This window comes from Rhinolophus sinicus, linkage group LG16 (genome assembly GCF_036562045.2).
Source record: "Rhinolophus sinicus isolate RSC01 linkage group LG16, ASM3656204v1, whole genome shotgun sequence".
NCBI classification, from domain to species: domain Eukaryota; kingdom Metazoa; phylum Chordata; class Mammalia; order Chiroptera; family Rhinolophidae; genus Rhinolophus; species Rhinolophus sinicus.
The window spans coordinates 17326169-17341031 of NC_133765.1; the positions used below are offsets into that span (position 1 = coordinate 17326169).

The 14863-nt window shown below is 43.4% G+C and overlaps 2 protein-coding genes across 6 annotated transcripts in view; both read left to right on the plus strand.

The window, feature by feature from the left end:
* The first annotated feature begins 723 nt into the window (after nucleotides 1-723).
* On the plus strand, nucleotides 724-2147 carry DDT (D-dopachrome tautomerase). The gene is made up of 3 exons (XM_019710323.2): nucleotides 724-923; nucleotides 1270-1445; nucleotides 1898-2147. Exons 1-3 carry the CDS (start codon nucleotides 816-818, stop codon nucleotides 1968-1970), a joined length of 357 nt encoding a protein of 118 aa, XP_019565882.1. The 5' UTR covers nucleotides 724-815; the 3' UTR covers nucleotides 1971-2147.
* A 1973-nt stretch (nucleotides 2148-4120) lies between these two features.
* Nucleotides 4121-14863, plus strand: part of CABIN1 (calcineurin binding protein 1) — a 145560-nt gene continuing 134817 nt past the window's right edge. For 4 of the 5 annotated variants that reach the window (XM_019710328.2, XM_074321576.1, XM_074321577.1 and 1 more), the window contains exon 1: nucleotides 4425-4564. The gene's annotated coding sequence lies outside the window, so the exon portion shown is untranslated. Of the gene's footprint in view, nucleotides 4172-4424; nucleotides 4565-14863 lie in introns of those variants that run through there. The other variant, XM_074321575.1, reaches the window with a different exon arrangement.

The following is a 14863-nucleotide window of genomic DNA, read 5'->3' on the forward strand; positions in this document are numbered from 1 at the left end:
GAGTACCATGGTTAGCCATAACAAAAGATTTCCACGTTTTAAATAACACCTTTTGTTTTGCTTATGAAAATACAGGGTGCCATAAATATTGCTGATAATTGTATTGGGACCTGGCTCCTGCCCTCTGGTGGACAGTTTCTCACTCTGAGGCAAGGTTGCTACAGGCATAAGACAACACAAAGGACGATGTCCAATATCTGCCGGGTCCAGGCAGGGATGCAGTAAATCCAGGATCTTTGCCCAGCCCCACGTGTCACACACACGTGCTACCAGGTCTCCTGATGAAGAGAAACACACATTTTTATACTGAACGTGAAGTGGTGGCAACTCATTCAAAAAAATTTTAATTCTCTGGCGATGTAACGTTATTAAGGTAGATCCTAGGGAGGGCCCCTACAGGTGTGTGTGCGTGTGAGTGGGGCCGTTTTTCAGACCTCCATCTAAATTTGGGATAGGCAGCAGAAGACTGCAACTCTGGAAAGCCACAGGAAAACCTCAGGACAGTGTGGCTGGATCGGAGGCGGGGCTGGCGGGGCCAGGGATCAGCCAATGTCTCGTTAGGGGTGGGGTTACACCAGGCTAGCCGGGCATTAGGACTTCCGGAAATCTGTGCCAGAGCACACCAAGGTTGTCTGCAGCGCTTTGAGGGTGCAGCCTAGGCAGCCAATCAGTAGGTGCTGTGTGCCTGCACAGCCAATGAGGAGCTCGGTTTCCACGGCGCCCCGCCCTGTTCCTTAATACGGGTCTTGGGAACACCTACCTGGACTCCGCGGGTTTTTCCTCCGCTGCGGCACCGCAGACGTCTTCGCGCCGACATGCCGTTTGTTGAGCTGGACACGAACTTGCCCGCTGGCCGCGTGCCCGCGGGGCTGGAGAAGAGGCTCTGCGCGGCCACCGCCGCCATCCTGAGCAAACCCGAGGACGTAAGCGTGGGCCTGGGAGCATGCGGCTGGGGGAGGTTGGTGGACCAAGGGTCCGGCTCTGTCCACGCCCCTACTTAACTACCATGACCCCGACTCCTCCCAAGGGCCTCCGCCCACCACCCGCCAAACTGACTTTCCGCTCTCTATGATCTCTCAGTCCCACCCCCACCCCCATCTGCTCGGTACTGCCTTCCCTAGCCATGACTGACGTGCCCTCCAAGGACCCCAGTCCATGCCCCTAACCCTGACCCTGCGGGGTCCGCGCGTCTTCGATCCCACGCTTTTCGGCCCTGAGCGTGAGCCTGGCCTGCACCCGCTTCTGGTGAAACTTTCGTGTCCCCTGCAGCGCGTGAACGTGACCGTGCGCCCTGGCCTGGCCATGGCGGTAAACGGCTCGGCTGAGCCTTGCGCACAGCTACTTGTCTCCTCCATCGGTGTGGTGGGCACAGCGGAGGAGAACCGCGGCCACAGCGCCCGCTTCTTCGAGTTCCTCACCAAAGAGCTGAAACTGGACCAGGACCGGTGCGTAGAGGCAGGGAGAGGGCACCTGAGAGATTTCTGCACGACCCGGGGCAGTGATCCTGCCTCAGGGGCCCTCCTAAGGTTGGGGCAAAAAGTAAATTCTTCACCTTGCCCAAGAAAGCTCTACTGCCCTGGAGTCCCTTGACCCCTCAGGCCCCCTAGTGGTGGGTCCACCTTCAGACTGCTAGCAGCATTGAATGCAGTCCTGGCTATGTTGAGTGTAGTCCTGGGTGGGCCACGCTGATGTACGGACACCATCCAGCCCCTGACATGCCTGCTAACCTGTTGGGGGTTCTGGGGCAAACATTAATGGGGTGAGGCAGGCTTGCAAAATGCCTGGTGGGCTAAGGCAGGCTGGTCTGGGAGCCCATAGTGGGAGTGCCTAGCCTATGAGGCTTGGCGTATGAGTCATTAGCCAAGGAGCTGATGACATCTTTTTCTGTCTCCTGAAGGATAGTTATCCGCTTTTTCCCCCTGGAGGCCTGGCAGATTGGCAAGAAGGGGACGGTCATGACCTTTTTGTGATTGGCACGGAGGATATCCAGGGCATCTGAGAGTTGGCCACCTCATCCAGAGAGGCCTGGCAGAGTGAGGGCGTGGTGGATTCCAGTTTCTGGTACCCCCACATGCAGACATGCCTGTGATCTCACAGTCCTGTTCTTCCCCATCCTCATGCCAAATAAAAGAGCTTTGTCTTTCAAACATGACTTCTTTACGTCCCTTTACCCCTCCAACACATTCTGGGCTACCCTGGGGAGCAGGGTTGGTTTATGAGGTGGGGACCTTAGGGAACCTGGGAGGTGGGATGTTTCTTAATTTCAGGGCTGCTCTTTCATGTATCATATTTAGGCTGCTCAAATTGGAGGGTGGAGGGCTCATGCTGAAGGCCCTGCTCTCCATTCCCATGTGCAGGCTTCTGGGGAGAGGCTGACAGCCTGGGCTTTCCTGCAGACTCTGCTGACCAGATGTTGCTGTGCTCGGCCTGGGCAGTTCCCTGCCCATAGACTGCTCTGCCTGGCAGGAGAGCCAGGCGGGTTGGGCTTCAGGGACCTTCCCCGGCATTACCAAGCTCCATCTTCTCCCATGAGTCTTGTGGCGAATTCTCTAGCTATGTAAAACCCATGCCCCAGAATGGCAAACCTGGAAATGCAGTGTCTGCCACTGGAAACTGAATGAAAGGGATCTCCCTCCCTCATCGAAATACCATATCATGCTTTCACATATCAGAGGATAAACATTGTATGGGCACTGTGTTTCACCCTTGTCTTTGGTGTACCAGTGAAATACCAAATTGGGATTTTTTTTCAGTCTCATTTAAGTTAGTTTCCAATGGAAGGTGCCTCTGCCTGCTGTGTTTGTACCAGACCACTGCTGAGGACTCTCATTAAAAGCTAGGGCTTGGAGTTCCTTCCCCTGGCAACCTGTCCCAGCTGTTTCTGCATTTATTCCTTCTGCCAACATGGGTGTCCTGCTTCCCTGAGGGGCTCGGAGAATGTGGGTTGAATGTGAATGAATAGTTGACTTGCCTAAAGAGGCACCTTTGACAGGACTATAAGGTAATAGCCTTCTAGCTGGTCTCTCCACCTTAAATCTGTTATTACCACTCTGGTGAGAATGATGTCATCAGTTTGCTGTGGGGACTGGCCCCTCCAGCATTATCTCTCCCCACTCTGACCCTGAGATTTACCCCCTGGTGACACTATGCTGCCTCAGGCCCCTGGGTGGCCTGCGTTGTTTCTCACCTCCAAACCCTTGCCACACATCTTTCAAGGTACAACCTAGGAGTGGGACCTGCATCCACGCCTGCATGTTATCCATGATACTTTAAAATCATTTGTTTATGCTTTTGTTCACTGTCCCTGCCCCCCAAGGCTATACTGTCAAAATCAAGGTTGGTGACTCAATTATTTTATAGTTTCTGGCATATCAGTGAAGCTTTATTATATGGAGCTGACTCTATGAGTGCTTCACAGTGATTTTACTGTCTTTAAGGTCAAAGATAAAGCTATAACATTCATTCCTATTTAAGCCATTCTTGCTGGACTCAAGTTAGCTATGCATTTCAACCAGTGTGAAGCCCTTCTCTAAAACTATTAGCTCCCAAGAGAGTAACCTCTCTCAGCCCGAGGCCTCATCAGAAACCCTTCAGAGCTGGGCTCTGGAATTCTGTCTCTCCAGCTCATTCATTTACCAGGTCTTGGTTTCTTTTTCCCCTTTGTTTCAATAGTTGATTGTATCTGTGCCTTTTGGGCTTCAAATCCTTATCAGAAAGAGATGAGGCAAGGAATATGAAGGGGAATGCTCGTAACCGTTTCCCTCGTGTTTCCCAAGTTTCCGATGCTTTCAGAGCACCTGCCCCCGGTTGTACCAATAACACGGCCCGTCATTTAGCGACCGCTCGGGGCCAGGCACCGAGCTCGGCGCTTTCCAAGTATTACAAGTGGTGGAGCCGAAAGTCCGACCGCAAGCTGGCGCTCCGAGCCACAACACGAGGAACGACGCCTAGATTCAGGAAAAGTCGCAACCGTACCCCCGGCTGCTCCGGACCGCGTCGGACGCCTTCCGCAGGGTTTTTGGTAGCCGGCCAGCAGGGGAACGGCGCATGCGCCCTCACTGATTGGCTGGCGGAGCCGGCACCGGAGCCAATGGGAACGCTCCTTGTTGTTAGGCGCGCAGCCGGCTGGTGCGGGGGTCGGGACGGGCGGCTGTTGCCGGGGAGACGCCTGGTGAATTCCCGGGCAACGGGTTTGCGGGAGGTGTTCCGTGTGGGGGCAGGTGTCTGCTAAGCCTAAGGCGGCAGCGGGGTCGCGGGCCTGAGGCACTGGGGGCGCAGGTCGAGGCTACTGTGGACGCAGGGGGTTTCTGGGTAGCTCCTGTGCTACGGTAGGGGAAACCGAGGCTGGAGAGCGGGAGCAACAAGGCCAGGCTTCTCGGCTGCCCCGCAGGCCTCTTCACGGCTTTTGCCGCCGCCCTGGGGTACCTAGGACCGGCTCCGGCCTCGTGAGTGGTTTACAGTGACAACAACTGGAGCTACCATTGATTCGGCGTTTGCCGGTGCGAAGCCCGGCGTAACCCTTGACTCGCGTCCTTTCACTTCACCTTCACTGCAGCCCTGCGAGGTGAGTGCTGTTATCAGCGTCATTTACAAGGATGGAAACTGAGGCCGAGAGAAGGTGAAGTGACTTGGCCAAAGTCCCCCAGCAAACCAGTGGGTCAGCCCGACTCCAGACTGAAAAATCTTGACTGCACTGTTTCGCTGGAGCAGCCTGGCCGGGCTAGATAGAGTTGACACTCGCAGCTGTCTGCACGAGTGGCTTTGTGGGAGCCACGTAATTCTTTGGGACCAGTGTTACTAGAGGTCGTAACCATGGGGCAGTGGGATTCCATGCGGCCGAAAGGTTCCTTCTGTGTGTGATTAATAACTAGTTAGAACTGAAATATCCTTAGAGTGGTCTCGTTTGGAGTTGGCAAACTTTTGTTGTAAATATAAAAATACTTACATCTGTCTATATAGATTTGCCTGTGGACATTTCATATAAATGGGATCATACAATATGTGGTTTGTGACTGCTTTCTTAGTGTAATGTTTTCATGGTTTAATCCATGTTGTCAGTAGTTATTTTTATGGCTGAATAATATTCCATTGTATGGATATACCACATTTTATTTATTCATCAGTTGATGGACATTTGATTTGTTTCCACTTTATGGTTTTTATTAATAATGCTGCTATGAGCATACCTGCATTAATTTTTACAGTAGCATATTGCTTCATTGTGTGCACGTGCCATAATTTATTCATCCACTGTACTATCTATAGCCATTTAGGTTTTTTCCAATATCTTGCAATTACAAACAATGCTGCAATGAATGACCCTGTGTATACGTATTTTCGTGTTGTTGGAGGTAAATCTTCAGGGTAGATTTCTGAGATGTGGAAGTGCTGGGCTGAGAGGCAATTGCATATGTAATTTTGCCTGTTGTCGAATTCCCCTGCACAAGGGGTTGTACCAAGCTGCATTCCCACCCGCAATGTATGACAATAGTTCCTGTTTCCCCACAACCTCACCAACAGTGTGCTGTGGTACTTTAATTTTTGCCAGTGATAGGTGAGAAATGGTGTTTCAGTGCTGTTTTAATTTGCATTTCTCTAATTATAAGTGAGTTTGAACACATTTTCATATGTTTGCGAGCCAGTGTGTGTCTTTTTTGGTAAATTGTTCATATGTTTTCCCCATTTTTCTATCAGGTTTTTCTTTTTCTGCCCTCAGGGATTTTTTTTTTTTTTTTAAATTTTGGTAAAATACACTTTACATGAAATGTACCATTTAAGCTATTTTCACATTAATGTACCTTTCCGTGGTTGGCAGCTATCACCACCATCCATCGCCATAACTTTTTCTCATTTTCCCAAACTAAAATTCTGTACCCATTAAACAATAACTCCATTCTTCCCTCTGCCAGCCCTTGGCAACCACCATTCTACTTTCTGCCTCAGTGAATTTGCCTATACTAGGTGTCTCATACAAATGGAATCATATAGTATTTGTCCTTTTGTGTCTGACTTGTTTCACTTAGCATAATGTCTTCAAGGTTCATCCGTGTTGTAGCATGTGTCAGAATGTCTTTTTTAAGGCTGAATAATATTCCATTGTATATACACACCACATTTTGTTTTTCCATTCATCTGTCAAAGGACACTTGGATTGCTTCCATATTTTGGCTATTGTGAATAATGCTGTGTCCCTCAGTTTTTAAGAGCTCTTTACATATTAGGAATATTAGTTCTTTGTGGTGTATGTTGCCAATATTTTCTCCCTATATATCAGTTGTCTTTTGACTCCTTTTGGATTTCTAAGAAAATTAAAAAATTTGTCCAGTTTTATTGAGATATAATTGACATATAGCAAGCACTGTATAAGTTTAAGGTGTATAGCATAATTATTTGACTTATGTGTATTGTGAAATGATTATCACAATAAACTTAGTTAACATGCATCATACATAGATTCAAAAAACTATTTTCCTTGTGATGAGAACTCTTAGGATCTACTCTTTTAGCGACTTTCAAATATACCATACAACAGTGTTTGCTGTAGTTATCATGTTGTATGTTAATTACATCCCTAGTACGTATTTATCTTATAATTAGAAGTTTGTATCTTTTGACTGCCTTCATCCAATTTCTTCTCCCATTCCCATCTCTGGTAACCACAAATCTGATCTCTTTTTCTATGAGTTTTTCTTTTTTTCGTTTTTGTTTTTGTTGGTTTCACAATATAAGTGAGATCATACAGTATTTGTGTGTCTCTGTCTGACTTATTTCACTCAGGATAATGTCCTCAAGGTTCATCCATGTTGTTGCAAATGCCAGGATTTCTTTTTTATGGATGAATAATATTCCATTGTATGTCTGTCTTTGTCCGTTCATTTGTTGATGGACACTTTGGTCTTGGCTATTAAAGGTAATGCTGCTATGAACATGGGGGCACAGATATCTCTTCGATATAGTGTTTTTGTTTCCTTAGGATATATTCCAAGTAGAGGAATTGTTGGCTTATATGATAGTTCTGTTTTTAATTTTCTGAGGAATTTTTTAATTTTATGGCTGAATAATATGTGTTCCGTACTGTGTTCCATTGTAGCTGTACCAATTTACAGTCCCACCAACAGTGCACAAGCGTTCCCTTGTCTCCACATTCTTGCCCCCACTTGTTATCTCTTGTCTTTTTGATGCTAGCTATCCTAATAGGCGTGAGGTGATATCAAGTTGTGGTTTTGATTTGCATTTCTCTAAAGATTAGTGATGTTGAGTACCTTTTTAATGTCATTCACATATTTTGGTCATTCACATATTTTCCTTGGTAAAAGGTGTACTCACATTCTTTGTCCATTTTTAATTGGATTATTTGTTTTTTTTTGTTTTTGAGTTTGTATGACTTGCTTATTGATTTTGGATAGTAAACCTTATCAGATAAATGGTTTGAGGATATTTTTTCCCGTTCTATAGATTGTCTTTTCATTTTGTTGTTCATTTCTTTTGCTGTACAGAAGCTTTTTAGTTTGATGTAGTTCCACTGGTTTATTTTTGTTTTTGTGTGTGATTTTTTTTTTTCCTGTCATGCAAAATTTAAAACATTTTTAATGTAGTTAAGTTTGTCAATCCTTTCTTTTACTGCCTCTGGATTTTAAATCATAGTGAGAAAGCCTTTTGCTATACAATAAAGAGGAATTCAGCCATGTTTTCGGCTAGTACTTGTATGGTTTCATCTTTTTCATTTCGATCCTTACTCCACTTGGAGTTTATTTATATATATGGTCTGAGGTATCAATCTAATTTTATCTTTTCCAAATGGCTACCAATTTGTCCCAGCGTGAGCACTTGTTACAAAGTTCATCTTGACCTGAGTGATTTGAGATGCCACCTTTGCCATATTTTAAATTTCCATATGTACTCGGGTCTAACTCTAGACGTGCTTTCTTTATGTACATACCAGTACCACTGTTTTAATTATTAAGGCTTTATACAGTATATCTTAATGTCTGGTAGGACTCATCCCTTCTTGGAACTTTTCTTTTCCACTGTTTTCCTAACTATTCTTACAGTTTTGTTTTTCCATATAAACAAGTGTCAGCTTATCTGGTATCTTGTTGGTATTTTTACTGGAATTGCATTGAATTTATAAATTAACTTAGGGAGAACTGACATCTTTATCATGTTGAATTGTGTCCAAGAACAGAGGCCGTGTTTCCATTTGTTCAAGTTTACTTTTGTGTCTTTTGGTAGTGTTTTAAAATTTTCTACGCATAGGTTGCACATTTCTTGTTAACTTTATTAACTTTATTCTTAAGTATTTAATCATCTTGTTGCTATAGCGAACGGGTTTTTTCTTTACCGTAATGTCTTCTGTTTGAGTATGTGAAGGCTATTGATTTTTGTATGTTAATTTTGTATTATGCTACTTCATTGAGTTTTTTAGTATTAAGTTTTATCATTGATTTTGGGATTTTATATTATCTGCAATTAATAATAGTTTTACTTCTTTACCCATTCTATACTTCTAATTGGTTTTCCTTTTTAAATTGCATTTTGAATACTCCTAATACAGTGGTATATAGTAGCAGACGTAATGGGTATCCTTGCTTTGTTCCTGTCGTTAATGGAAATGCCTCTGGTGTTTCGCCATTATATAAGATTTTGATTTTAGAACTAAGATCTATCATCTATCTATCTATCTAATCTATCTAATTATGTTAAGAAACTATTTCTCATTTCCTATATTCTTGAGTGTGTGTGTGTGTGTGTGTGTGTGTGTTTTTCCTCATGAATGAATGTTGAATTTTGTCAAAGGCTTTCTCTTCTATGGAGGTAATCATATTTTTCTCCCTTAGATGATTTCATTGTATTTCACACATGCGATATGTGTGTTTTCATTGTTAGCATTTCATTAAATTTCTCCAATTTTAGTTGCATTTCCTTTCACCCAGAAGTTGTTTAATAGGAAGTTCTTAATATTTTGGCTAGAAGGACCTTCTGTTGTTGGTTATGGTGGTGTTAGTAAATTTTAGTTTTAATGTATTGTGACCTGAGAGTGTTGTTTTCAGTATTTTTACTTTATAGAAGGTGTTTTCTTTGTGACCTAATATATGATCATTTTTGTTGTTGCTATTTTGGTGAATGTGCTGTGAGTGCTGGAGAGGAATATGTAGTCTCCATTATCAGGGTGTAGAATTTGATAAGCACCTGTAAGATTTCCTCTGTTCACTTTATCGTTTAGATCTTCTATCTTCTAATTTTTTTTCTCCACTTGATCTGCCTTGTACTGAGAGTGATGAGTGAAAGTCTCTTATTATTAGTTTCTATCTATGCATCTCCTGTGGTTTTGCTTTTTAAGTTGGTTGCTGTGTTATTTGGTGTATGTTTTTAAGTGTTATATCATCAATGTGAATTGTACCTTTTGTCACAGTTAACATATTTGGACTTGAATTGTACTTTGTCTGATATCCAGATTGCTCCCCTGCACTTTAAAAAAAAAGTATTTATTTTTGTTAAAATATTTTTATATTTATTACATTTAATTAATAAGTTAAATTTTTATTTGACCTCCTTTGGGGGTGAACAGCTCTCTGACTTTTAGCACATGTATAGATGTGTGTAACCTTCACTACATGAGAATACAAAACAGTTCCACCACCCTCAAAGTGTCCCCCTTTATAGACACCCTTCTCTTACCACTGGCCAGCACTGACGTGGTCTTCGTTACTGTAGTTTTGTCTTTTCAGGAATGTCATGTAAATGAAATCACACAGTATGCGACCTATGGATACTGGCTTCTTTCCCTCAGCATAATGCATTTGAGATTCATCCAAGTATCATTTGTGTCTTTTAATTTGTAGTAGCGTTCCATCGTATAAGTAGTGTTCTTACTGAGCGGTATTCCGTTGTATGCTATATCGCAGCAGTTTATCCATTCACATATTGAAGGATATTTTTGGGTTGTTTCTAGTTTTTGGTGATCTGAATGTAGCTGCTAGAAATATTTATGTACAGGTTTTGTGTCAACATTTCTCAAGGTAAACAGGAGTGAGATTGCTGTGTTGTGTAGTAAGTGTATGTTTAACTTTATAAGAAATTGTTTTCCAGCATGGCTGTATACCATTTTCCATTTCTGTCAATGGTGTATGAAAGTTCTAGTTGTTCTGTATCCTCACTGGGACTTGGCATTATCAGGTTTTCAAAAAATTTGGCCATTCTAATGGGTGTGTAGTAGTAGCTGACCATGATTTTAATTCACATTTCTCTCGTGACTAATGATGTGGAACATCTTTTAACGTACTTATTTGCAATCTATCTTCTTTGGTGATGTATCTTTTAAAGTCTTTTGCTCATTCTTTAATTGGTATTTTTAAAAATTATGTAACATAATTATGTAACATAAAATTTACCATTCCAACCATTGAGGATCAGACTTTTATTTTTTCCTTCTTTTTTTAAGGAGGGCACCGCCCACAGTTTTCCATATGGGGATCGAACTGGCAACCTTGGTGTTATCAGCACCACGCTCTAACCAACTGAGTTAACAGGCCACCCCCATTTCAACCATCGAGAATGTACAATTCAGTAGCATTAAATAAATTCAGAATGTTGCATAACCATCACCAGTATCTATTTCCAGAAAATTTTCATCATCTCAAACAGAAACTGTACCTCTTAGGCAATAACTCCAGAGTCCTTTCTTCTCCCAGCTCTTGGCAACCATCATTATACTTTCTGTCTCTGTGAATTTGCCCGTTATAAGTACCTAACATAAATGGAATCATACAGTATTTGTCCTTTTGTGACTGGTTTATTTCACTTAGTATAATATCCTGCAGGTTCATCCATGTTGCAGCATGTGTCAGAATGTCCTTCCTTTTTAAGGCTGAATAATATTCCATTGTATGAATATACCACATTTTATTTATCCACTTACCCATCTATGGACACTTGGGTTGCTTCCACCTTTGACGATTGTGAATAGTGCTGCTGTGAGCATGGGTGTACAAATATCTCTGAGTCCCTATTTTCATTTTTTCCAGGTATGTACCTAGGAGTGGAATTGCTGGATCATATGGCAATTCTATGTTTAACTTTTTGAGAACCACCAAACTGTTTTCCACAGTGGCTGTGCCATTTTACATTCCCGTCAGCAAGTACCAGGGTTCTAGGTTCTCTACTTCCTTGCCAACACTTACTATTTTCCTTTTTTTTTGTTTTTGATAATAGCCATCTAGGTATGAAGTGTTATCTCATGGTTTTATTTGCATGTCCCTACTGACTAATAATGTTGAGCACCTTTCTTGTACTTATTAGCATTTGTATTATCTTTGGAGAAATGTCTTTGGAAGTCCTTTGTCCATTTTTTAATTGAGTTGTCATTGTTGAGTTGTAGGAGTTCTTTATATATTTTGGATATTAATCTCTTATCAGATATATGGTTTACAAATGTTTTCTTTTATTCTGTGGATTGCCTTCTCTTGATAGTGTCCTTTGCATAAAAATTTTTAATTTTCATGAAATCCAGTTTATTTTTCTTTTGTTGCCTGTGCTTTTTGTGTCATTCTTAAGAAACCACTGCCATATCCAAGGTCCTAACGGTTTTCCCCTGTGTTTTCTAAGAATTGCTTTTTTCTTGCTGCTTTCAAGATTCTCTCTTTGTCTTTGGGTTTCAGTAGTTTGACAATAATATGTCTTAGTGTGGATCTACTTGGAGTTTGTTGAGCTTCTTGGATGTGTATGTTCATCTTTCTATTGGATTTGGGAAAATTTTTGCTATTATTTTTCAAATAAATTTTCTGCCTCTCTCTCTCTCTCCATCTTCTGAGACTCCTATGATGCATATGTTGGTCCTTTAGATACTGTCTCCCATGTCTCTCAAGCTCTGTTCATTTTTCTTCATTCTTTTTCTTTCTGCTCCTTAGACTGTATAATTTCAATTGCCTTATCTTCAAGTTTGCTGATCCTTTCTTCCGCCTGCTCAAAACTGTTGTTGAACCTTTCTAGTGAATTTTTCTGATTTATTTATTATTTTATTTTTTTATTCCCAAAGACTCAGTTTTTATAACTAGCCAATTAATAGCAACATATTTCACTTCTAGTAGTCTTGTATTTTCCTAATAAAAGTATTACCCTCCCCCACTTTTCACACAATGCTCAAATACATAGAGACATTAACTTTCAGAAGTAAAGGACTTCTGTGCACATGTAACTATTGAGACATTAAAATATCCTAGATTGATAGAGTCATTTTTTTTTAATTAAAATTTATTGGGGTGACAATGGTTAGTAAAATTACATAGGTTTCAAGTGTACAATTTTGTAATACATCGTCTATATATCACATTGTGTGTTCACCACCCAGAGTCAGTTCTCCTTCCATCACCATATATTTGACCCCATTTACTCTCTTCTACCACCTCCCTCCCCCCATGAATTTTTCGTTTCACTTATTGTACTTTTCAGCTCCAGAATTTCCCTTTGATTCCTTTTTATAATTTCTGTCTCTTTTTTGATATTCTCATTTTGTTTTTACGTTGTTTTCCTGATTTCCTTTAGTACTTTATCCATGTTTTCCTTTAGGTGATTAAACATGTGAAGAACAGTTTTTGAATTAACATTTTTTTTGAGCAGTAATTCCAATGTCTGGGCTTCTCAGGGATGGTTTCTGTCAGATTCTTTTTATCCTGTGAATGAGCCTTACTTTGCAGTTTCTTTGAGTGCTTGGTAGTTTTTTTATTGAGAACTGTACATTCTGCATATAATAATGTAATACCTCAGATTCTCCTCAGGGATTGCTGATTTTTTTCTTTGTGAGGCCTGCAGTTGTCCATTTGTGGTTTTTCCAAACTATTTTTGCAAAATGCATTTGTTGTGTTTGGGCACTGTACATTCTGTTCCATTGTCTCTGTGGTCATCCAGTGACCTGACAAAGGTTTCTTTAAATGTCTGTCTCCAAAAAGGTGACGGGTGGTGGGGGGATGATCCTCTTTCCCTTTAACTTTTTCAGTGGATGCTACCTGTGAAAACCGCAGCCGGCTGAGAGGGCCAAAACCAAGGCAGGCATCTAGACACCCTCCAGACCAACCCAAGTGCACAGCTGCAGACGTTTGGAGGATAACGTCCCCACTGCCCATACTGGCATCAGCCAGCTGCTCCAGGAATGTGGGCCTTGCAAGCTACGCATTAGCCTCATTTTCCGGATTAGGCAACTGAGGTTTAAAGAAACTAGCTGACCTGCCCAAAGCCACAGTGCTTTCTAGAAAGAGACAAAAATAGAACTGTAAGCCCAGTTCTCTTTCTAGAGGCTGTTTGAAGTCCAAGTGAGATAGGACAAACCTGCCTTGTAAAATCTGGGGTACACTGTAGAAGTGGAAAGGTAGAAGGTGCTGCTATTTTGAGATTACGTTGAAGTTAACATAGGTGCCCCCCCCCTTTTTTAGGAGGGCGCAGCTCACAGTGGCCCATGTGGGGATCAAACTGGCACCGCCAGCACCACGCTCCAACCAATTGAGCTAAGCAGCCACCCCTCATAGGTGCCCTTTTTAATGAGGAGATTGGCTTGAGTTTTAGCATGGAATAATTTTGAAAATAATTAGGAAGCTTGAAAGGTCTATTTTCTCTTCTGTACTGGGGGCTCCTTGAAGGTCTTCTGGCCCAGCTGATCAGAACGCTCAGGAGCTGTTGCTTTGAGTCCAGGTGCCTTCTTTATGGAGGTGGGTGGGCAAGGACTTAGGCGGCCTGTGGGGCGAGAAACCCTTCTGACTTGAAGCTCACTGGTTTTTCCCCCTGATTTGCCTAGTCATTCATTTTTTCAGTTTGTCCTGAGGGGATGTCTCCTGTCAGCTCTGACATTGGACCTGTACCCACCCTGGTCCTGGGGGACACAGAAGCCCCAGGGGAAGGCACAGGTCCTCCCAGCGGTTGTTGGGGGCCTTACTGCAAGGTGCTGCTGAATCAGGAAACGGGCAAGCTCTCTTCCTGCGGGAGAAGGATGAGCCTGTGCGTGATGGCTGTGTTGATGCTCTTCACCCCACGCACGCACGCCTCACGGCCGCCACACAGAGACCTCGTCTCAGCTGTCCCTGGGCCCTCCTCTTGTGTTTCCCCCAGTGAGGATTCAGACAGCAAGACTTGCCATGACCTGGAACTAGCACTTGGCCCATGGGCAGTAGGTTGCGAGGCCTGTGGCTGGGTGTGAGCGCCACTCCGGGCTTCTCTCCTGTGCTTTCCACCTCTTCAAGAAAGAACTGCCTGCCTCTGGAGGGGGTCTGAGGGTAGAGACAGCGTGTGACTGGTTTCATGCAGCTGCAGCTTGTCACGGACCTCCTGAGTGTCCACACTGTGTGGACTGGCCATGCACCATCCTGGTCAGTCAGCCGCTCTCTGGCCAGAGGAGCTCCCAGTCGAGTCAGGGTGTTGACCGTATTTTATACACAAGGAAACAGGCTGGTCAAGGATCAGGGACCCAGGCATCACGAGGCAGAGCCTGGCCACACTCTGAAATCTCCCCCAGTCCAAATCCAGTGCCCTTTCCACTTTTCCTTTTTCCATTCCCTGAGGTAGGAAGGGCAGCAGATTTTACGAGTAAGAGAGTGGTGAAAAAAAATCAGCCAAAAGGTATTTATTGAGTGCTTCCCTGTAAGTGAAGGGGAAATTCAGCTGGAGGCTGTGTGACACTCTGTGGGATTGGAGGTCCTCTGGGGTTCGTTGCGCAGAGCCCAGTGGCTGAGAAGTGCTCCTACTTCTGAGCTTTCTGATGGGCTCCATGGTGTTTCCTGTGCCCTGGGGCTAGGGCTCTGCTTGGAGTCACCAGGAAGTGGTGACTGCTGTCGCCCTGTGGGCCAGTGGCCTTCTGGAGGACGGTCAGTGTCTAGCAGAG

Excerpts from the sequence above, each read along its gene's own strand:
- DDT (XM_019710323.2), top strand. The coding sequence starts at position 816 with ATGCCGTTTGTTGAGCTGGACACGAACTTGCCCGCTGGCCGCGTGCCC. Across the intron at positions 924-1,269 it reads TCCTGAGCAAACCCGAGGAC|CGCGTGAACGTGACCGTGCG; the intron begins GTAAGCGTGGGC and ends TGTCCCCTGCAG. Across the intron at positions 1,446-1,897 it reads CTGAAACTGGACCAGGACCG|GATAGTTATCCGCTTTTTCC; the intron begins GTGCGTAGAGGC and ends TGTCTCCTGAAG.